General features: G+C 24.0%; 1 protein-coding gene across 1 annotated transcript; it reads left to right on the top strand.

The window, feature by feature from the left end:
- Positions 1–12,410: 12,410 nt before the first annotated feature.
- Positions 12,411–13,944, top strand: LOC140181223 (serine/threonine-protein phosphatase 7 long form homolog). Its single transcript, XM_072224745.1, has 2 exons — positions 12,411–13,081; positions 13,902–13,944. The coding sequence occupies exons 1-2, from the start codon at positions 12,411–12,413 to the stop codon at positions 13,942–13,944; spliced, it is 714 nt and encodes a 237-aa protein (XP_072080846.1).
- The last annotated feature ends 10,666 nt before the right edge of the window (positions 13,945–24,610 follow it).

The following is a 24,610-nucleotide window of genomic DNA, read 5'->3' as shown; positions in this document are numbered from 1 at the left end:
TTAGATATGATTTGATATATTTAATTAAATTACTTAATATAATATATGTTAATATCTAAATTATTATCTCTATATCTAAGTTATTATTTTTATATAAATATATTTTTATTTAAGTAACTATCTTAAAAAATTTGAGCTAGCATTTTTTTATTTCAAATAGATTTAATTATTCTATTAATCTCTATAGTTTTACTAAGTTTATAATTAGGTCTCTATATATTTTTTTAACTAGATCTTTACACTGTTTTTAATTTTATAATTAATTTATTTTCATGTCAAAAATATTAAAATTAATAGAATATTTCTCTCAAAAAATATATAATCTAAAATCTAATTAGATTCTTAATTATAAATATCTTTAATTTGCAAAGGAATATTCAGTTAATTCTACTATTTTTATACTAAAAAAAATTTAATTATAAAATTAAAAATAATATAAAAATCTAATTATATATATATATATATATATATGTTACTATGATGATCATGAAATTTTGACAATAATTAAAAAATATAATTACAGTAAGGTTCGATTTTTTTACCATTTGATCTTACTTTTCAATTAGAAAAAAAATGATGAAATTAAGAAATATTTATCACCAGAAAATTTTCAATAAAAAATGCCATCTTAATTTTAGTTATATTTTTTAAATATTATTAAAATTTCATTTATAACTATCATAATCATAACTACCATAAAATTTATTAGATATCAACATATTGCAAGCCATGTAAAAGACATAATAGAAAATTGAGAAAATTCCACTCACCTCTCCTGCGAGATATTAAAATGACACTCCACTTTTATCTATTTTATAAATATACATTACCCTCCCTTCTAATTTTTAAAAAACATTTTCTTTAATCCATTTTAAACTTTTTGTGTTAACTAATGTTAACTTTATCCATTTTTTAAGAAAAAATATGCATTAGCAAAAATTTTATTTTTTATCATTAAATTTGTTTACGAAAATACTCTTTAATAAATTATTCTTTTATTGATTAAATTATATTTTTAAAAAAATTTAATAATTATATATTTTTTTAAAAATATCCTTCAATAATTTTTTAATTATTAAATTATAATTTTATCAAATTTTTTGTTAACACTTTTTTTATATTTTATTATTAATTTTTTGATATCTATATATATTATTTTAACATTAAATAAAAAATTTTAGTAAGATTATTTTTTAATATCAATATATATTAATTGTTATACATATTAACAGTGGTAAGATTTTTTTATTTAATGTTAAAATAATATATATTAATATCAAAAAATTAATAGTAAAATATAAAAATAATTGTTAACAAAAATTTTGATAAAATCATAATTTAATAATTAAAAAATTATTAAAGGTAGGTATCTTGGAAAAAAATAATTTAATTATTAATTTTTTTAAAAATATTTTGATAAAAATATAATTTAATCAATAAAAAAATTATTAAAAAATATTTTGGTAAGTAAAATTTAATAATAAAAAATAAAATTTTTGTTAATGAGTATTTTTTTAAAAAATAATTTATTTTTTATTAGAAAATAAATAATATTAATATTAATTAACACAAAAAATTTAAAATAAATTAAAGATAATTTTTTTTTAGAATTCAAAGAAAAAAAATATACATTTATAAAATAAAAAAAGAAAAAAATATCATTTTAGCATCTCACATATAAAAGGAGAATGAAATTTTGGGTAGAAAATTAGAAACACTCCAACTATGTTGTTTTTTCTATAAAGAATGTACAAAATTGTTATTCAACTCTTATAATTAATTACAACCTCTCTTTCTCTTTTTCTTGGTCTGAATCATATTTAATCTTCTGTAATCCCAAACTTGGGGTTGAGCCGTATGAGGACGCATGACAAGATGGGATTGGTAATAAGTGTGTAAGCATGTGATGTGTGTGTGAGGGACAACGCCCATTATTATTTCCTTCCACGTTGTAATAAGAACCTCTTCTATATATATTGAATGGGGAGAGAAATGTTATTATTGTAACGCCAGCAAATTAAAGGAGAGAGTAAAATTGTGAAAATATAAATCATGCACATGTGGTCTAGTGGAAACTTTATTAGATTAGGTATAGAAAATAATTCATCGTCACTATTCCTATCACAACACGAGCTCAGTGGAGTGGAGGAAATTAGTCAAATAGTTTTTGAAGATGGGATGCCTTATTAGTCCACTTGAGACTAAAATAGTCAGAGTATTATTTTAATTTTATTTATAATATTAAGATTAATTATTAATTTAATGTGCAAAATATTTTGTTGTTAATAAATTTTTTAAAAGATATTATTGATAAAATAAATTTTGAATAATTTAAAAATACAATAAAAATAATTAATAATTATTATATTTTTTATAAGTGACAAAAAATTTTTGTATTTAATAAATAGCTTATTCCTTTTATTTGAATTTTTATGGAAATATTTAAATAAATATTTATAAAATACACAAAAGAATTCGAAACAAATTTTGATATATAGATTTTTTTATTTAAAAAGAGGTAGTAATTCACAATAATTTTTTTTTTTAATTTACTCGACATAAAATTATCAAATTTTAAAGATGAAAAGATCTTATTTTTTTAATAATAATTAAAAAATTTGTATTACAATCTTATCTTTAAAGTCTTTATTTAGAATATATATTTAATATCTAGTTTTTTAAGTCATCAAAAAATATATATATCCAAATCTTTTTGTGGCAGTTTAAAATCTTTCAAAAAATCAGGACTTATTTGTTCTTTTTTCCAACAATGTAAACTTTCAAATTATTTTGGTACTTTACTCATAATATTAAAATGTCATATTTTTTCCTAATATTTTATTTCATCTTATTTTTTTTTCATTGAATTTTTTTTTAAATATTTTTTCTTCTTTATAATTCATTTTGGCTAATGGCAAAAATTATAATTGTAGTAGTCATCATAGTGGTAATTGTTGTAATTTGAGAGTAAAAATTATAGAATAATAAAAATAATAATAATAAAAATTTTAAAAAATTAATTTTGACAAGAAAACTAAAATAAAATAAAATAAAATATTTAAAATAAAAATAATATGTTTAAAATATTAAGAATAAAATTAAAACTAAATCAAATATTAGAAATTAAAATAATATTTTACTCGAATAATTATTTAAGATTAGATATTACTTAATTTTAGATGGATAATTTTTATTATAAATAAATCATATTATATTCATTTAAGTCGGTTCACCATTCCGTCATGTTTTAAAAAATGACATGTAATATATTTGTTTTTCTTAATAACATTAAGTCGTCTATAAAATAAAGGGTTTTGAATATAACTTTCTTTTTTTGATATGTCAACAAAAGTTGAAAAGTCAACGATCAATCAATATATTTTTATTTTCTGTTTTTGGTCTGTATTTATCGATTATTTTATTAAGTGAATTTAGTTAAAGAAAAGTTGGTTCTGTCACAAAACAGAAAGAGAAAAAATTATAGAGAAAGAAATAGAATTTTGGTTACCAATAAGTTAAATACTGTTAGTTCAAATACAAGATAAAAATTAAAAAAAAAAAATGATTTTTTAATGTTTTTTATTAATAATAAGAATAATATTATATGATTAATAAAATTTATTATCGTTACCAATTTTTAAATTATAAATTTTAATAATATTAAAATAAAATATAAATATAAAATATTGGCTAATATTAATAAAAATAGTTGATTTTCTAATATTTCTCTAATAATAAAAATACGTTTTTTTTTTTTTGTTTCGTTTTTAATTTTTCTAGTGACACACTATTGTTTCCAAGATGGAGTAGAAAGGCTTCTATTCTTTAACAAGAGACTTGATATTCCAATAATAATTTCTGAAAACTTAGCAACTAGAGAAGGCGATTGAGACTCCTTAATCCTAAGACTCCCACCCACTTTGATAGTGTGCTAATTAAATTAAACCTTAGATCCCAACCAACCAAGGAAAGAGATATATTCACGAGAATCAATGATTTGCCTATGATCCCTTGACGAAGAAGGTTTCTATTCATTATTAGCCTCTTCACTTATTCTGTTGGGAAGAAGAGATCACGGACATAACACAAATAGATTAAAGAATCGATACATACAATTCATGAGGTTCACCCTGCCGGCAAGGGACAAAAATATACCAATCTTATCACACACTCACTTCTCTTATGCACTTTGTCCACAATACTATAGTACTATCAAAATCATCAGTGTGTGTATATATATATATATATATATATATATATATATATAAAGATGTAAAAAATATCTTTTTTTTTTAAATTATTTTTAAAAATTAAAATTTAATACATATAATTAATTAAACTATATTATTTTTATTAAAATTAGATCGGACAAATTAATTTAGCCAAAAAATTAATAAATTTAATTTTAAATCGGTATAAATTAATATTTTTTATAAAAAATTACTACAATATCTTTATTATAAAAAATAACTAAAATACTCCTATATATATATATATATATATATATATATTTTGAAAACTCTAAATCCTAACCCTATGACGACATAGAAGAAAAATGCTAGAATTTAGGATTCTCAAAATTAATATATATAATAAGAGTATTTTAATCATTTTTTATAATAAGGGTATTGTAGTTATTTTTTATAAAAAATAATATTAATTTAGGCCGTTTCAAAATTTGATTCACTATTTTTCGGTCAAATTAATTTGTCTGGCCTAATTTTGACAAAAATAACACGATTTAAACGATTATATTTGTTAATTTTAATTATAAAAAACACCTTTAAAAAAAGACATTTTAAACGTCTTTATCAAAGTGGATCTCATATATATATATATATATATATATATATATATATATATATATATATATATATATATATATATATATATATATATATATATATATATATATATCATACCAAAATAGACCATAAGATATATAGTGTCTCAAAATTCTCTCTCAAAACTCAAATATAAATAAAAGAATACTATTCATATATCAAACACTCTAAAATTATTTCTGATTAATTATGTATTTAAATTATTTTTTGATTAATAAAATAAAAAAAATATGTATTCATTTTGTTAAAAAAATATTGATATTATTTATTATAAAGAGTATAAACGTAGCAGGATTAAATTATACAAAATTAGTTAGTAAGATAATCAAGATAAAAATAAAATGCATGGCATTTTTGGGTCAATGTTTTAATCTAATGCCTCCCACTCTTTAGGCGAAAGATGCAAAGAACGTAGAAATTTTCTATCTCCAAATCAAAACAAAATACTTTGCTTTTTTAAAAAAGAAAAAGATTAAAATGTACATGTTTCCCATATCAAATATATTTTTGTACGTACTTGTTATCCTTCTATTTAATTATGTCCTAGCTTATTAGTGATAACTTCCAAATTCCAGCTAAGAAAAGTGCATTCTACTAGACTTGATCAAAATTACCCACAAACAAAAATGTTAGAGTTTCTTAATTATATGTATTGTTGAGCAAACATAAAAAAGAATTAGAAAAAAAAAATAAAAAAAAGTTCACGGGCCAGCACTTTTATTAAAATATGGTCAGTACTTAACCAGCAAAAGAAAAGTGAATAATTTTATATCATTAGATATAATCTTACACCATTAAAAACACTATTAATGACTAATTAATGATTACAGATTACAAAAGCGGCTGACCCTTAACACTCCTCATAAAATTAATGCGTTAAGATTTTGAATTGAATAAAGCATCTTCTTATTTTGTATTTTGAAATTTTTTTTTAGAGAAAATTATACTAAAAAATCAAAGTTGTGGTTGAAAAACTTTAAATTCTTTTTAATTTCAATTGGGAGGAGGATAAAACTTTTTGGATTTTCTAATAATAATAATAATAATAATAATAATAAGGGGAGGAGAATAAAACTTTTTGGATTTATTGAATTTTTGTATAGGTCTTTTTTTATTTATTTTATAATTTTTTTATTTTTAGAATTTAGCAAAGATCAAATTTTAAATCTTTCTGTCATATAGAGTTCATAATACCACTTTTTTTATAAACTTAAACAAATAGAAGGAGATAACATAAATAATTATATCTCTAATGATGATGATGATTTGATTTTTTTTTTTTTTTTGAAAAAAAAAAGTTGAATAACACTTAACTTCCAGAAGAAGAATTAAGTTACAAATAGTTACATGATCCTTAAAAGTGAAAACAAAAAGGTTTTAATAAAAAAACCTAATCATACGCTTAAAAAGTTGCAAAACACGCTAAAGCCATATATATATTTAAACGATGATGTTACACATATAAGTCTGATCTTTTTGTAATAAAATGAATCTAATTAAATTGGTATAAATCTAACAAAAAAATTTATGCATATCTTATTGTTTTTCTTTTTTTGCGTTTTTTCAGTACATAATTTTTTATTAGAGAACAAAGAAATTCATTGATATAGTATAAGAATTTTTGTACATGGCACTGAAATTTTTACTCATATATAGCACAAAAAATTTTATGCATATCACATTAATTTTTGTTGTGAAATATAATTTGTTAGTTGGATAAGTCAATATTCTAAATATATGATTTTTTAAAAAGATTTGTACTATGCATTAAAAGTTTTGGTCTGTGCATTAAAAATGTCTATATATATTTTATTACTTGAATGTCAATATTTTAGATATGTAATCTTTTAAAAAAATTTGCGCATCAAAATTTTTATGTAATATACCAAACTTTTGATATGTACTAAAATTTTTGTATTACGTGTGTTTTGTTAATTAGATGTCAATGATTTAAATATGTGATCCTTTAAAATTTATGTGTTGCATCAAAATTTTTGTATTATGAATAATTAATATTTCTTTGTTTGAATTTTTTAAACATATATAGAAGAAAAAGATAGAAATCAGAAGAAAAAAAGAATTGAAAAAAACAAAAAAAAGAAGAAGATGACGGTGAAACTAATATTAGAGTTGTTGAAAAAGAAAAAAAAAATAAGAAGAAGTAATGACAGAAGAGGAGGAAGAGGAGCGACAGCAATAATGTGTATTTACGTAATTTAAAAAAATATAAACAAATAAATTTATTAATATTTAAAAATCTCTCTAGCCTCAAATAAAGAACCAAATTATAGTTCCCACTCAAAAAATTAAAATTACTCATCAACAGAAAATTATAATGCGATCATGGCAACAAACATTCAGAATAACTTTAAGTGGTACATATAATAATTAACAAGAATCGAAAATGTAAAGGGAAGCGAACTGCGTTCCTAATAGGATTAGAGGACAAGTGTTGCAAATAATTGATACCATCGTGAATGAAAGGAATCTCTTCAGTAAAATCATGTGAATGAAAGGTGTTATTTAGTGTGTTATATATGTAGATCATTTTTTTATTACTAATAATATAAATCCAATTATAATTTAATTTTATAGTAGGAATATATAAAGCGTAACTGTCTAACAAACATTTTTAGATTTTTTTTTAAATGTTTAAAAAATAAAAGATTTTCTGAGGAAAAAAAATTAAATAAAAACTCAAAAAATATTACATCTTATATACTTCTTATATATTCTTATTATAAAATTAATTATAATTATTGAACCCATATTATTATTAATAAAAAAATCTAGATAATACAATATTTGATCCCGTTATAGAGATTTTTTGGAGTGGGATAGAGTTTCATTTTTTATGCAAGACTTTGCTTTCAATGATAATTTTGTACTCAATTAAATTTCGAGTTTTATAGAATAAATTCTTCTTCTAAACTCTCACAAGGCCACAATTCGTCTTTGTGCTTGCTTGAAAACATTTTCAATTATCTCATTCCAAATAAAAGCAAAAAAAAATACCATCAATGCATATATGCTTATCATCATTTTTTTTCATTTCTCAATAGTTAACTGTAAATTATTCCGAAGTTTGTTCGGAGTGTGGTTCTGACTCAATTAAATAAATTAGCGATCATACTTGTATTAAAAATCTTAATTTAAAGAGTAGATATGATTTTTCTTTTTTAGAAATTGATAGAATTTATAAATTGTGCTAATAATAGTAGAAGTGTAAAAAATAATAAATATAGAAAAATAGAAATATAAAAGAAAAAAATACAAAAAATAAAAAATTAAACTCACAAAATTTGTAATAAATTAAAATGCGTAAAAATTAATAAATACTTGCATAAAAATGATAAAATTAAAATAATAGAAAAAATATAATTAAAATAATTTAGAATTTTTAGAATGTATAATAAGTGTGTGAATAAATAAAACTTTTTTAATTTATTAAAATTAATTCTATTTATAAAAAAAAATTTCTTAAGTTCTTTATATAGTCTTAGACCTTCATTAAAGTAAATTTATATCTCAATTAGTCTAGAATTTTAAGTAAATTTAAATTCAAATAATCTTAAACCTCAAGTAAACTTTAATAAAATCTTATTCAGGCTCCACTCATCAATGAAAATGATATATCGATTTTTTTTATTTATTGAATGACAAATTACACAAAATATGATGTGTCACTTCATAGTACCAACTATCAATACAAAATGGTTGCAAGGACTAAAAGCTCTTCTTTGTAATTCAAATATCATCGATAACAATTCAAATGTCTTTCCTTTGCGATTAAAAGATTAGGATTTTCATTCTCCATCCATATGAGAAGACTCCGCAACAAGTATGGGTGGTGAAAATATTGATTCTTCATGTAGTCGTGACAAAAAAGATATGATAAGTGTGAAGAGAGTTGGAGCGCTAGAATGAATTCTGGTGGAAGTAAGTTTAAAGGAGTGTCGAAAAGAGAAAAAAAAATTATTTTATCTATGTGCAGTTGTAGTACCTACGCCATCTTATTCGTATTTGATACTTTACAGAAATTAAAGAAACCTTTTCTATATTCTTATTTTAAGGTAAATTTTGTGTTTTAGTTGAGATTTTTTTGAATTATTTAATGTTTATGGTAGTTTAATAATAAATATTTTATTGTAGACCAAAGTTTTACATTATAAATATTTTGCTTGACTAGATGAGTATGTTGAATTTTGTAGTGTTAATAAAGTAGCCACAAAACATGAAGTTGCAGAGTTGGAGATGAAGATGATTAAATGCAAGAATCTTGACAAATAAAGTAGTGGTATTAACATGTGCAAAATGTTGGCTTACTTTTGTTACGCATTATAATAGCAATGGAGTTTAATTCAGTTACTAGTTGATGATATTAGGATGCTTTGTTAATGTTTTATAAGTGGTGCAATTTAGAATTGTAAGAGAACCTTTGACTATGAAGTTCTCATCAACTATGTTTCTGAATTAATAGACATTTTCTATTCAATTATTCATCTTGTCATATTTGATTACCTCTGTATTATTCATTCACATATTCAAAGTTTGAAATATTAGCAAACATAATATAAAACATTTAGACAAATTTGTCACTTAAGTAATACAGCTTATCATTTGTAGTTCTTTTAATTTTGCCACCATAGTTAAATACAAAAATTACAAATACATACATCTAATATTTTTAACCTAAAATATATATTTTTTTTAAAATACACAATAACGACAACTATGAAAACCATAATTAAAAACACTACATTATATCAAATACTTGAAATATTAACTATATTTTTGAAAATCTAAAATTAATGAATCCTAATAAAAAAAAGTGTTCTAGAGTATCATAGTTCATTAATTAATTCAGATTGAGCAAAATAAAGGAACACATGCAATTCATTTTTCAGAGACATACATACAAAACAAGTTTATTATAAAATATAACATAAGAAAAAATTAAATCAAAAGAACTAACCTTTTACATATGTCATAAAATTATTGTCAAAATTCTTTAAACGTCTGTTAATGATTATTTGTTACCAGATTAACATTTACGACGTTCTCATTGACTTTTGGAAGAAAATAATAATAAAAAATGATGTGTTAGAACTTTTCTGTAAATGAGTGTGGAGAAGAAAGAAATTAATGAAAATGTAGTATTTTTTAAGAGATACTAAATAAGGCTATGCGACGACGTTTAGATTGCAAGGAAGAAGAGTTTTAGTCTATACAACTATTTGATATTAACAGATGACATTGTAAATGATCCCGCTAGGGAGACAATGGACTATTTGTACAATGTGTACAATGGGTTATTGAGTTATAAATTGAACATCTATTATACTATCTAGAATAACCATCCCTAGATCGAACTCTTGACCTTTTGAATCTAGAGTTCTAATACCATATCATGATACCACTCATTCCAAAAGCTTTAGCTAATGGAAAAAGGTAACATTAATGATTATATCTCTAATACTCCACTTAATATGTTAGATGTACAACCATTTGTCATTCAGTAGTAGAAGTCGATCTGTAAATTTTTATTGTTGGATGGATTTTATAAAAATAAAAATAGGCCAGACCAAATTTCACCCTTAATAGATTAAGCCCGTAATGTATTTAATTAACCTAAATTTGGCCTGTAATTTATAAATTTTATTTTAAATATTAAGTCTGACTTGTTATTAAAAAATTTTTTATATATATAATTTTTTACCAAAATAAAAAATAAAAAATTAATTTAAAAAAAATATTCATATACAATATAACGAATATAGTCCATTCAATCCTTATTATATATCTAAATGTTTAAAGTATTTAAAATATAAAAAATATTTATAATAAAGTATAATAAATTTAAAATTTGTAATAATTATTTTAATTATAAAAATTATTTTTATATTTATTTATATTTTAATAAGTTTAGACACATCTAATAGATTTATTAGATTATTTTATGAGTTTGAATTTAATATATTAATAAAATTAAACTTTTAAATTAATATGTACTTATAATTATTTTATAATAAGACACGTCAGATCAAATTAAATGCAAGATAAGTTACAACCTCTAGTAGATGGACTGATCTATTTTCACTCCTAGAAATCTAACTGAAATTTTAGGTGATTAAAGTGCGCTTTTTAATTTGAATATGGAATCAACGGTGGTGTTGGACTCGGTTATGGGGAGTAGAGGTGCTTCACCTCGTTGTGATGTTAGGGGAACCAGAACTCAGATCCTGCGAGTTGTAAGTGACTAAACAGACGGTCCGAGTTGCGTTTGCCAAAACGCACGGTCCGTGTTGCGAAAGGGAGGACATGTGTTGCGCAGAGTTCTCTCCCCGAACGGTGGTGTTGCACCCAACATAGACCCACATTCATCAACCGAGTTATCACTTTCAACATTCACTCCGAACTTCATACCATCCTTCTTCTTCTTCATTTCTCCATTCTTCCAAGCTTTGCATGGTGGAAGCAGAGTAAAAATGCTAAAGAAACATAAAATTAAAAATGTTAATCGACCTGAGTTTCATATTATACATTATCTCAGTCATTCTGATTATGTAAGTTTTTTTTTTTTATAAATATTTTATATTTATAATTATTCTTGTTAAAGATTTAATTATTATGATTGTTGTTAGAAATGGAATTTAGGAACATAAATAGAATGATTATTAGTATTTTTTAACATTTGTAAGTTTTTTCTAAATTTTTTTTATTATTTTTTAATTATAATTATTATTGTTAGAAAATTAATTATTATTATTCCTGTTAGTTGTTGAATTTTAAAATGTAAACAGAATGATAGGAATTTTGTATAATGAACATAATTTTTTTTTAATTTTTTGATTTTTTTTATTATAATTATTATGGAAAACAACGTTAATTTTTTTAAAATTATTAATTATAATTGTTATGAATGAAGTTAAATGTTATTGTTGTTGTGAGAAATTGTTAATACTAGTAGTATTATTTTTAAAAAGCACGTTAGTTTATTTTGAGAATATTTTAATTTTTTTAATTATAATTATCATTGTTAGCAAGTTAATTATTATTATTATTGTTGTTAGAAAATGAATTTAGGCATATAATGAAACTGATTATTATTATTTTTTATGATTGAGGAATGTATGTTTAAATAATAGTAAATAACTAATTAATATTAGATATTATTCTAGATGTTGTAATATTGTTGAGAATTTTGATTAGGAATTTATGTATTAGTTATTATTATTATTAGTAGTTAGTTATGAATAATTTTAAGGATTAATAATTAATTTTATAAGTTAGAATTATTTTTTTAGTTGGATTTAGTAAAATAATTTATGATAGTTGTGTTGTTTCAAGTAATTTGTTTCTTATTGAGTTAGTTGTGCAAATTTTGTAACTGTGACAGTTATTTAATTTTAGTAGGAGTTTATTGTTTTAGTTGCTGTGGTTAAAAAATTATTATCTTTTAGTAGTAAGTTAGTAATGTTTAATGAGTTGACTAATAATTTGTTATGTTTTTGTAGAAATTAAGAATGTTGACATGTGACCACCCAGTTCCTCCGGATCGGTACAATGATAGGGGTGGAAGAGCATTTACGACTTACTGGTTTTTATCATGTATCTCAGATTGGGGTAGTCCAATATCAGAAAACACTGATAAATGCTCTAATCGAACGATGGCACCCAGACACGCATACGTTTCATCTTCCCATTGGTGAATGTGTTGTGATTCTTGAAGATGTTGCTATAATTCGTGGTCTTCCGACGGACGGTCTTCCAGTCACATGGATGACAATGAGTAGTTTCGAAACCTTGGAGGCGGAGTGTTTACTTCAATTTGGAGTTGCACCGCGTAAGTCGTACTGTATAGGAAGCTGCATAAAACTGACGTGGCTGCGGGATCTAAAAGAAAATTTACAGTTGACTGATGAAAACAGTATACAGAAGTATGTGAAGTGCCATATTATGTTGCTGATCGGGATCATCTTGTTTGGGGATAAATCTAGGGCAGGTGTGCACTGGAAGTTTCTACCCTTGCTTCGTGATTTTGGCAGTATTGGACAGTACAGTTGGGGATCGGCATGCCTAGCACACCTCTACAGGACGTTATGTAGGACATCTCGTTTTGACTGTAAGAAAATCGATGGTCCACTAACACTTATGCTCGGTTGGGCTTGGATCCGACTGCCATATCTATCGCTGCTTCCTAGGGAATCGGACCCTAACCGGTCCGGTCCGGTCCGGTATCTGACTATTTTAAATTTTAATTTTAATTTTAAAATTCTGACTATTTTTTATTTTTTATTTACATAGGACTGGATCAACCGGTTCAACCAGTAACTCAACGGTTGAACCAGTGACCCAGTGACCTGAACGGTTCGATCACCGGTTCGATTCTGACAACTATGACATCAACGCATGTTTAAATAATGCTTAATAAATACTAATTTATTCTTAACTAAATCAATAACTAACTAAAAAAATTACTATCTTAAACTTAAATAAATAGACAGATAAACAAAAACTAATACCAATTGAGTATATTTTCGCACTTCACTTAACTATCTGGTCCATCTATCAACATAAATTAACAGAAAATTCTAATCCTTTTTATAAATAAGACGAATTACGTACCTGCACTCATATATTCCGGAAACTCCGCTACATGCATGGCTTCCAAATCCAAAACTCGCATGAATGATGGCTCCTCAAACGGCACTTCATTTGCGAGTGCATTTGCCACCTCTGTCACATCTGGAGCCATAGTTCCGTCACATTGATCTTCATCTCCGTCTGGACCAACAACTTCGTAGTTGCTTTCGAACTCTTCTTCACTGTCACTATTGTAATCTTCCTGTAAAATATTTCGATCGGCCTCAGATTGTTCAAACTCAACATACAACTCGATGAACGAGATCTGAGCTCGGTTTTCAATATACATCGAAAACATCTCTTGCATGCTCGCTTCGTCCGTCACATATTTGATTTGAAATTGGACGAATCCATCAAACACCGTTATGGGATATCTGTACAGAATACATGATATTTTTCTTGCCCTTTCAGAGTCAATCTTTTCACATATCACGCCTTTGAGCTCTTCAAATGAGATTGTGAAAGGAATAACATCTAACGGATTTTCACAAACAAATTTCACTCCTTCAGATATTTGTAACAAAATCTGACCAAAATAATACACTTTTAATAAAACTCTGTCACTCATTTCTCTCAATCACTTAAACAAAAACATAAACTTGACTAATAAATTTTTTGGTTTCATACTAAACAAGGAAAAAACACAGCAAGAAGAAACCAGGAAAAGAAGTCGTTGGAGAAAGAGAAAAAGACGTTGAAGAAGGAGAAGAATACACGACTAGATCTCTTTCCCCAGTTACACATTTTTATATATGTCCCAACAACAAAATCGAACCATTCGATTAGGTTAACTGGATTCAAAAAAATATAAAATAATCAAATCGTACCCTCCGATTTGATCCCCATAACATAAAAAAAAAATACCAACAACATGCAAAATGGAAGGTTCGAATTCCACGTTTCAAATTTCAAATTTCTCCAGGTCCAAATCGGACCATCCGATTTGTGAAGCGAAATTTTAACATCAAACAACTCGCATGGTCCGAGTTGTTCTACCTGAGACATAGAAAAAACTATCCTACATTTTTGTCTTGTACGCTATAAACCCATATATGGGCAGATCACAAACAAGCCTTCCATATGCATAAAATTGAGCCGATTAAAGTGTACATTATCCCACGCATAAAAAATCAGGAGCTGCCAATGAGTTATAGCTGTAATGGTATAGTCTCCCCATACTCAATTAAGAGGTTGCGGATTCGAGTTTCCTATCTTTAATAAAAAAAAAAAAATCAGGAGCCAAACAAAATATTTACTCAAATTAAAAATATATTGCAGGTGAAGATAGTAAGGGCGAGGAGCAACTCTTTAACTTCTAAGGAGTCATCAATACTAATTCAACTATCAAATTTAAAGAAACATAAAATAAAGGAAAAAGGAAATTGAACTATTAGACCTAATGTTCGACCAATAATATGTAGGTGTAATTTATAGTATTTATTATTATGGTAGTTATGACGGCTGATAATAATAAAAAAATATTATTTTTTTTAATTTTGATATTAGTCTCACAATAATATTTTTAAGTTTTATTGAAATTTGATGTATTTTATCATGATGTGGACTCACAAATTTGACTTTTAGATTTTTTATTTTAGATTTTATTTTTTTTAAATATATAAATCTAATTCTCATATTTATTATTTTGGTATTTAATTTTTTTAATATGCTAATTGGACTCTCTAATTTTTATACCACGAAATTTTAAATTTATCCTTCCGTAAAATTTGGCCATTAGAATTTTTTACAAATTTTATTATTCTTAAATTTAAAGGTTCGATTTATTAATTAATTTTTTAAAAAAATTAAAACTTATATAAAAAAAAAACACACCAATTAACTATTACGATGGATTATACACCATCTTTTTCTATTTTTAAAGAAACTAGTGTTGCTAAAATTGTGATAATATTTTTCTCTTACATTTTAATAATATTTTTTTTTTCAAATTAAAGAATACTGTCAAATAGTAAAATTTTTTACTTAATTTTAGCATCCTCAAAATTGTATAATTACCATACTCAACATAATAATAGACCTTATGGCTTATAGCATGCACCTAATATGTTTATATTTACTATTATATTAAACAAATCAACTAAAATTAGTGGTTAAATCAGTTACTCATATACAATATATATTTATATATATATATTAAAATAAATTAAACAATATATATATATATTCATATATAAATATACCGTGACTGGGCTAAAATTTTTAGATATGGATAATTTTAATGTGAAATACGACAATATTTGTTCATTTTGGTATTTTACAATGCTATGATGGTAGTACAAAACGTCACTAACATTTTGTAAAACAAATATTTTTTTAAATATAAAAAAACAAAACGTCACCAACGTTTTGTAAAAAAATATTTTTTAATTATAAAATGAGAAAACGTCATTGACGTTTTGTAAAAAAAATATTATTTTAATTATATAAAGTGAAAACGTCACTGACGTTTTGTAAACACCCACAATAACGTTTAACACCTAATTTAGATCACTTTTAAAGACTTCACCACTCATAATCCAATATACAAAAATAAAAGTTCCCGTGACTGATTTAGTATCTAATTTCATATATATACATAATATTTAATTTTTTATATAAAATTAAAGAATTAGCAGAGATGACCAAATTTTGAAGGAAATTTTTTTCTTAAATTATAAGAGTTGTAGTCACTTCCAAATAAATTAAAAGAAAACAATATAAAATCGATAAATATTAAAAAAATTATAATTCAAAATTATAAAATACTATATAAAAAATTGTACCACTTTAAAAATGAAGGATTTTTTTTTCCTTGTGCAATGATTATATGTATCTTTTCTTTTGGTGCAGATAGCTGCGCTTTCTGCATGCATGTGGCCTATTCCACCCATAAAGTGCCATGCATTATCTTAAACATTGGACTACAGATCACAAGATCCATTAATTCAGTTTGGTCCCCGCTCTGTTCTATTGTCCAATTTCACTTAAACGATCCAACACTCATTTTTTTATACGCCTTCCTGTCTCATTGTACTCTAATTAATGTTTTTCCTATTCTCCATCTTGCCCTTTCATTTAAAGCTTCTCTCACATTTTTCGGCTACTTCCTAACTTTATCACAACCACTCTATGCAATTTTTGTTTTCCAAAATATTTATTTGTTTAGTTTAATTGGCAAATATTTTACTTTTTGTTGATTATATTATTATATTCAAAGATAATTTTTGTATTTTTTATACATTTATATTTAAGAAAAAAAAGCAAACTCTTACTGTATAAAGAGTTTAATTTTGATGCACTAACAGTATAAAGCGTTTTACACAGTCGTGCAGTCACATCCGTTCTTTACTTTTTTTAGATGACTAGTCACGCGATCAATGTAAAAGTAGTTATTTTTAATGATGTAGCGTTACATAATTGGATGCATGTATAAAATTACTTTACACTGACAGTGTATCAAAATTAAATTCATAGTACAAACTTCAATGGTAAGAATTTTTCTTTTTAAAAAAAATGAAAAATACAGTTATTATTAATACTTGTATAAAAATACAGTTATTATTAATTAATTATATATTTATATTTTTTATTTAACAAGATATTAAAAAAAAAATTAATGTGAAAATAACACTAAAAATAAACATAATAAAATTGAAAAAAATATACATAAAAGTTTACGAGCATAATTTTTTAAGACAAAAATATTATATACATATTAATAATTAATTCAACAATTAATTTTGTATATACGCATAGTATAATTATTCTAAAGATATTGTACTATATTTGTCATATCGGTGGCATTATTATTTTCCCCCTATTTCTTTGGCTTTTTAGTCAAAGGGCGCTTATAGTGAGGCACTACAAATGTAACATCTCACCATAATTCATATCACATGTAAACTAATACTCAAAAATCTCAGTTTATTTCTTATTGCTTAACTGAATTCCCATTTCAACTCAATTCCAAAGGAAAGGCTTATTCCCAATAGTACATCTTTGTGGCTTTATGAAATTTCTGTCATTCTAATTTGCCTCTGTAAGTGTAACCTCGATCATGTTATTGTTAATGCAGTTTTTTTTTTTATTAATACATCGCATTATTAAAATTTCATTTAAATTTTAAATTTGCATTTGATCACAACATTCAAGCAAAGAACTTCGTTCCAGAAGAAGTTGATCACATTTTTAAAGACAATAAAAACTAATGGCAAGTATATACTCTAATTTTTTTGTTGGTACTTATAAATTTTATTTTAATTGAGTAAAATTTAAAAATGGACTATTTTAGCCATGTTGTTAATTAATTTATTCTATTAAATACTGACGTGACATATTAAACATTAATATGATACTTTTTGCTCTAATTAACAATGTTTTGATCGTTTTAAATATATAACGTACATGACTTCACTTTAATCTAATAATTAAATCTAACCAATGTGACATGACATGACTGGTCTTTGGCTTTCTTGTGCGGAATTCAGGTTAATTATTATATATTGCATTGTACGTAATATAATCCCTTAATCTCTTAATTGGCTTCTATCTTAAAGTCTTAAACCCTTGTGTGGAATTGTGGTTAAATGTCTAAATGATCATATCTATATACTTGTTGCACTGGTGATGAGTTTGAAAAAAAGAAAATAATGAAGAATATAAGAATAAATCTCTCTTATATATTTAGTTTGGTAAAAGTGTGATTCTCGACACACATAATCCACTTGACTATAACATCTCTCACCGAAGGATCAAGAATCAAGTCCACTGGCATGTTCTTATCATCATCTTCAAAATTTTAACATTTTTTTTAATTATTCTCTTCTATCGTCTCTGCGTAAAGTTACTCTAACATGAATCGGATTTCCTTGCTGTTGTTGTTCGTACGTGTTCGTTATTCCTTAGTCCAGAAGTCATGTGATTTTTTTTTTTCAAAGATGGGATATTTCTGTAATTTTTAAGTGAGTATAAAGAGACTATGCCATTTGAACGAGAGTTCGTTGGCCAGAATTGAATTAGTTGATCTTAATTCATTCTTAATTGATACATATTTCACCATTTATTATTATGCACACGTTACTCTTGAATCTAGGCCTTGCACTCTATTCTCTCGTTGGATGCTCCCATGCTAATTAAGTGTTGTTAGAGGTGAAAATTCAGGTATAGTCGACTTCACGTAAAGTTGATAATTGAGAGCCGTTAGATAAAAATTTAGTCAGATCAGTCAAATCATTTAATGACCCTCAATTATCAACTTTACGTGAAGTCGATTGTATCTGAGTTTCCACAGTTGTTAGATATGTAATTGATTATAATTTGTGCGTTATAATTCTGCTATAACTTACTATATCAAAAAAATACATTCTTATAAAAAGGAATTTTAGAAACAAGAGCGAGATATGTTTTTAGATTCCACTTAAACTTCACTTTAGAAACACTCTGATGATATGAGTGTCAGTGTGTTTTTTTTGTAGAGTAAAGCTAGGTAATTAAATTTTGTAAGTTAATATCTGTTAATTTGTTTAATTATTTTATTTATTTTAAATTTAAATTCTAAATTATAAATATTAAATTCTAAATCCTAAATTATAAACTTAAATTCTAAAGTTAGCTAATATTAACTAACTAAAACTTTCTTGCTTACATACACAACATATGCCTCATTTATTGAAGATAACTCAATATATTCAGGATGAGCTATACTTAAAAAAGTTTATTTATACAAAAATGTTCATATATTTTTATTTAACATTTGTTTTAAATTTTTGAAATATATAATTTTTTGATATAATATCAAAATTTTTAAGATTAAAATAGTTAAAATTTAATTTTTTATTATCTCTAAACAAAATTTAAGTATAAAATAAATAAAACATATCAAATTCACATGATAGAAATTACTACATTACAATTATAACAATGACTATTATTGTATGTGTAACAAAAAATGAAACAAAAACAAAATTAAGTTGGTCTAGTAATTAGCTCAATAGTTCACATGCAACATGAAGTTCTTATTATTTTTTGGTTTATATGAGTTTTTTTATTGCTTTTATTATTTTTTTGTATGGAGTTTTTTTTTTTTGCTTTATATTATAATTCTATTAGTTTCATTAAAAAAATTAAATTAAATAAAAAACTAGTATCAAAGAAATATTAGAATCATACATAGTGAAAAATTATAGCAAAAAATATTCTAAGAAATACTAAAGAATATTAAAAGTATTAGAAAAAATATTAAAATTTATTTATTTATTTATTTATTTAAATATTTAAAATAAAATAATTATTTAAATTTATATTTTTTTATAATTTTTTATTTAAAATTAATTTTAAATAATATAATCCAAATAACATTTAGTTTATCCAATTTATTTTAATATAAAGATTGTTAAACATAAACCACGCTAATACTAATTTATTTTTAATTAAAATCAATTTTACAAAATCAATTCTATACAAAATCATATTTACAAAATTTAATTGAATTAATCCTTGACTTACCAGTTGAAAAATGGCGTGAAAAACAAAAGAAAAGATGAAGCAAGAATGAATGTCCATAGAGGATATGCCACAAAGGCATAAGAAGATGAAGATTATTATTTGATAGAATAAGTAACATAAAGCAGGCAGCAATGTCAATAATGGCACAATAATTAAAGGATGAGAACAATTATTTATAACGTAGAGTATGATTGTCGGGCTTAGATTAGCTAATCGGCAATATAATAAAGTCATACATTATGGTACTAATCGTCCTTAGCTTGTTCTGGCCCTCATATACTTCCGTGTTACTTAGTTTTCATCTGCTTAATTGTTTCTTCTTCTTAGCATCCTCATCAATTTATGCTAAATTTTTGGGTAACATACATAATAAGGCCAGATCAATCAATCAACAACAAACTAATTTAATTCAAATTTTGCTATCAACAATCTAAGCATGCACTGAAAGGTAGGCCAGAGTCAACACTTTTAGTGAAAAGAATGAAAATTGATTAGTGCTGATTTGAATTCAAAATAAATATAAAAACATTAATCAGCTAACATCTTTCTTTAAATTAAAATATACCAGCTAGTTATGGATGATAATTGTTTAAATAAAATATATAATTCTATGAAAATGGCTAACTCTATTTTGGTGGGTGAAAAGTCTTAATTATAAGTAAAATATGTACTTCTCAAGTTTACTTACTTAATTGCTTGATAATATATATTATTTTTAATAATAATAATAATAATTATAATAATAATAATAATAATAATAATAATAATAATAAATCTTAGCTTTTTTAACAAGTGTTTATGTCAGTCAATTGTGTTTTGTTTATTCTACTACTACTACTACTACTACTACTACTACTAATAATAATAATAATAATAATAATAATAATAATAATAATAATAATAATAATAATGTGTTTATTTATAAATCTTAGATAATATATAGGGTTCAAAATATTGAATCAGATAGAATATATATACTATATTAGAATGGAGGTTCAGTGAATTTATATTAGTTTAATTTCAAAACTAATTTATAAGAGAAAGAATGTGTCACTCTTATAAATTATCTAGAGATTTTATTTTTTAATAATGTGAGACATATAATAAAAATATTTTTTTTTTCTATAGTTGTGCTCTTTCATGATGAATTCATTCATTTTATTTTGTTTATAACCAATTTATAGTTCTATTTTATTGAGCTAAGTCTCAAAATAATCTTTGAAATTGGTGACTTGCTTTAAAAAAAATTCGATATTCTAATTGTACTATAAATATTTTTGAGATTGAAAAAATTTGACCATATTAATGTAGAAATATAACTATTTATGTTGTCTTTCTTATTTTAATTTTTAACTAAATATTTTATGAAATGATATCGGTTAACCTTAATGACTATTAATTTTACACTAAATACTTTATGAAATGATATTTATAGTTCATTAAGAATAAATAACATTGTTTCATTAAATATTTAGCATCAAAATTAAAGTAATATTTGTCTAAGTCAATATAAAAAATATATATATCAAATCACTCACTAACTAATAACACGACATAAAAAAAAAAAAGAAGACCAACTTGGTGCAAATAATAGTAGTTCCCAAGTTTTATTCTTCGGGTGCTCGTCTTGATTTTTGTGAATAATAGATCATGTACAATCAATTTTGTTTATTTAAAATTATAATGTTCTCTATCATTTTCTAAATTTATATACGTAATTGTAATTGGAAATCTATTTAAAGACCATAGACAATATGATTATCATTTATACCATATGTAAGAGTTGACATTTATTATGACAACGTTACACTATCATTATGCTCATTGTTGGTGTCTTTGTTTTTGTTTTTTTGGTTTTTATTTATGTTTTTTCCTTTTTTTTTTCCCCAACTAACCTCTCTAGCTAGCTATAGTACTCATTATACCTATTATCCATGTACTATATATTAAAGGAGTAGTACTTATACAAATGATAAATGAACAATCAATTTGTGTATCATTCTTATATAAAGTAAGTTACTCAAAAATACAAATGTTGATGGTAGTTGTATAAAAATTGTACGCGAATTGATTGATTGTGTAGTATTTATACTTTTCATGACTTAAATATACGGAGATTAATCAAAACAATTAATATAATAGGTTAGATTGTGTTTGTTTATAGGAATGAGATACTGAGTTAGGGATCCATAGAGATATTAAATTAGTGTATTTTGTATTTATCTTGATAGAAAAAATATAAAAACATTAAAAAAACGTAACTTATTTTTTATTTTTTATTATTCTTGTTAATTTTTTATAATTATATTTTTTATTATTATATTTTTTTTTCAAATTTTTAAATTAAAAAATGAAAATAAATTAAATTTTTATAATATATTATAGTTTATTATCAAATAGAATATAAGAATACAAAATTTTATGTTTCTATTATTTCTATTTTGTTCTCAATATTTTGCCTTATCCTGTTTTGATAAACAAATGTAGCTTTAAAGATTATTCTTATATATACCACAAATAAATACCGAGTTTAGTTACATGATGGCCATAAAAGAGATTCTTTAAATTAGAGTTTAAATAGGAATAATCTTTAATAACTTTACTTACGCACATGACTATAATCACACCCAAGAAATGAAAGTTATATGCCTTTCCTCTCTGAAATGCTACTATATAGTTTCAATGCGCTGGATATTTGTTTAATTTTAAGAGCTTCGCTCATTTAGTAAAAAGCTTTAAGTTTGTTGAAACAAATGCATTAGTTAAAATAATAAAAAAATGAAAACCAACGTTAATTCAGCTAATTAATTTAAAAATCAATAATTGATTATTTAAAAAATTTAAAATTAAAAAATAAAAATATTTAAAATTCAAATAAAAATAACATTTGAGTATAGGTGTTAATTAAAATTTATTATTTAAAATTTAAAATTTAAAATTTATGTGACTGGATGGAGCAACGAATGGTGACCAACAGTGATGGTAAATAAAATTATGATGTTGAGAATAATGAAAATGATTTGGAAAGAGATAAAAGAATAATTTCAAAGAAAATAATGAGTAAATAAATTCTAAAATTATTATCTAAAAATACAGAAGCAAATATTTTTTTAGAAAGATTAAAATTCTTAAGTTTATATAGGTAATATAAGTTAAGGTAAAAACTCAAGTGTAAAATTGTCTTTACATAAAATTAATAGTTAAAATTATTATATAATTATCATGTAACAATTTTTACTTATTAATTTTATACAAATACAACTGTAAATGAGTTTTTACTATAATATATATATCATTTTGAATGACTACTTAATTAAGGAGGGTAAGAATAGGAAAATGAAAATGAAAGAAATAATAGTAATTAAGATAAGGGAGAGGTGTAAGAGAAATAAATAGGTGAATATATGGACAGTAATATGTCTAATCAATTAGCAAAATAGTACAGCTGAATAGATAACAAGACACAAAAATGGACAAAAGCTAATTTGGAGTGTTTGCTATTTTCAATAGTCTTTTCGACGTCATTATTAGTAACACCCTTGCAACAATTCCTGTTGACTTATTATATGTATTGTGATTAAAAACACAAACTCACACTCTTATTATTAGGACTTTAGAATAATTTGATTTAGACAGCTTGATTTAGCACACCCTTCTCAACTTGAACAAAGATTGTGTTGTTGTGTAGCCCAATATTGAGAGTCAGAATAGACTTTGAAAAAGTGTTGTTAAGACAAATAAATAATCAATCAAAAAATGAAGAAAGTGGTAAACTAAGCAAGCAAACCCACCATTTGTCACCCTGCTTTTCTTTTGAGATGCATAATAGCATAATCAAACTTGAATGACACAAATTGTAAGCATGTCTTCTCTGATCCCCATAACCTTTCTTTCTTCTCTCTCTCTCTTGAATAATAATAATAATAATAAGAGCCCTTAAACATTCCGAAGCATTAATATCTCGCCCCCCTAGTCCGCTACACAAAGGGCAGGGTGCCCTTAGAGAGATGGGTCACTCCCACCCACTCATTTTCTCAATCATAACACACCACTCTCCCCTCAATAACACGCGCACAACCAATTTCAATTTCAGTTTCAATTGCAATATCAATCATTTTCAATTTAACTATAATTATTGAAACAATTTTACTTAAAAAAAAATTATTTTTTTACCGCATAGCAAACCCAATTTGACCATCTCATATAAGTTTTCAAATTCTAAATACTAGGTATACTAGTATTAAGACATGAGTATTTACTATTTAGTAGTCCTAATAAATATAATGAGGAGTGCTAGGAGCCAACAGATTTTGTGAGTTGTAATCATCAATTAGCCATCAATAGTGTATTTAATAGTGTGAGATTTTATCTAATGGTGGAGAATCACTCATTTTTCTTTTGCTGGCTAAGTGTTGGCCAAATTTTAATAAATCTACTGGCGCTCTAGACTTTCCCAAATATAATTATAAACTTTTTAAATTACGTTGTTATGAGAGGGAATAAAATTTTGTGGCATTGGGTTAAGACCTAGGATGTAGAAAATAATAGGGGTGATTTGAATTCTTACACATTTTGATGATATATACATAGACATAGATAGATCCTATAATCCATCT

Source organism: Arachis hypogaea, chromosome 18 (assembly GCF_003086295.3).
Source record: "Arachis hypogaea cultivar Tifrunner chromosome 18, arahy.Tifrunner.gnm2.J5K5, whole genome shotgun sequence".
Taxonomy (NCBI): domain Eukaryota; kingdom Viridiplantae; phylum Streptophyta; class Magnoliopsida; order Fabales; family Fabaceae; genus Arachis; species Arachis hypogaea.
The sequence above is the reverse complement of the archived record's forward strand: the minus strand, read 5'-3'. Positions and strand labels throughout refer to the sequence as shown.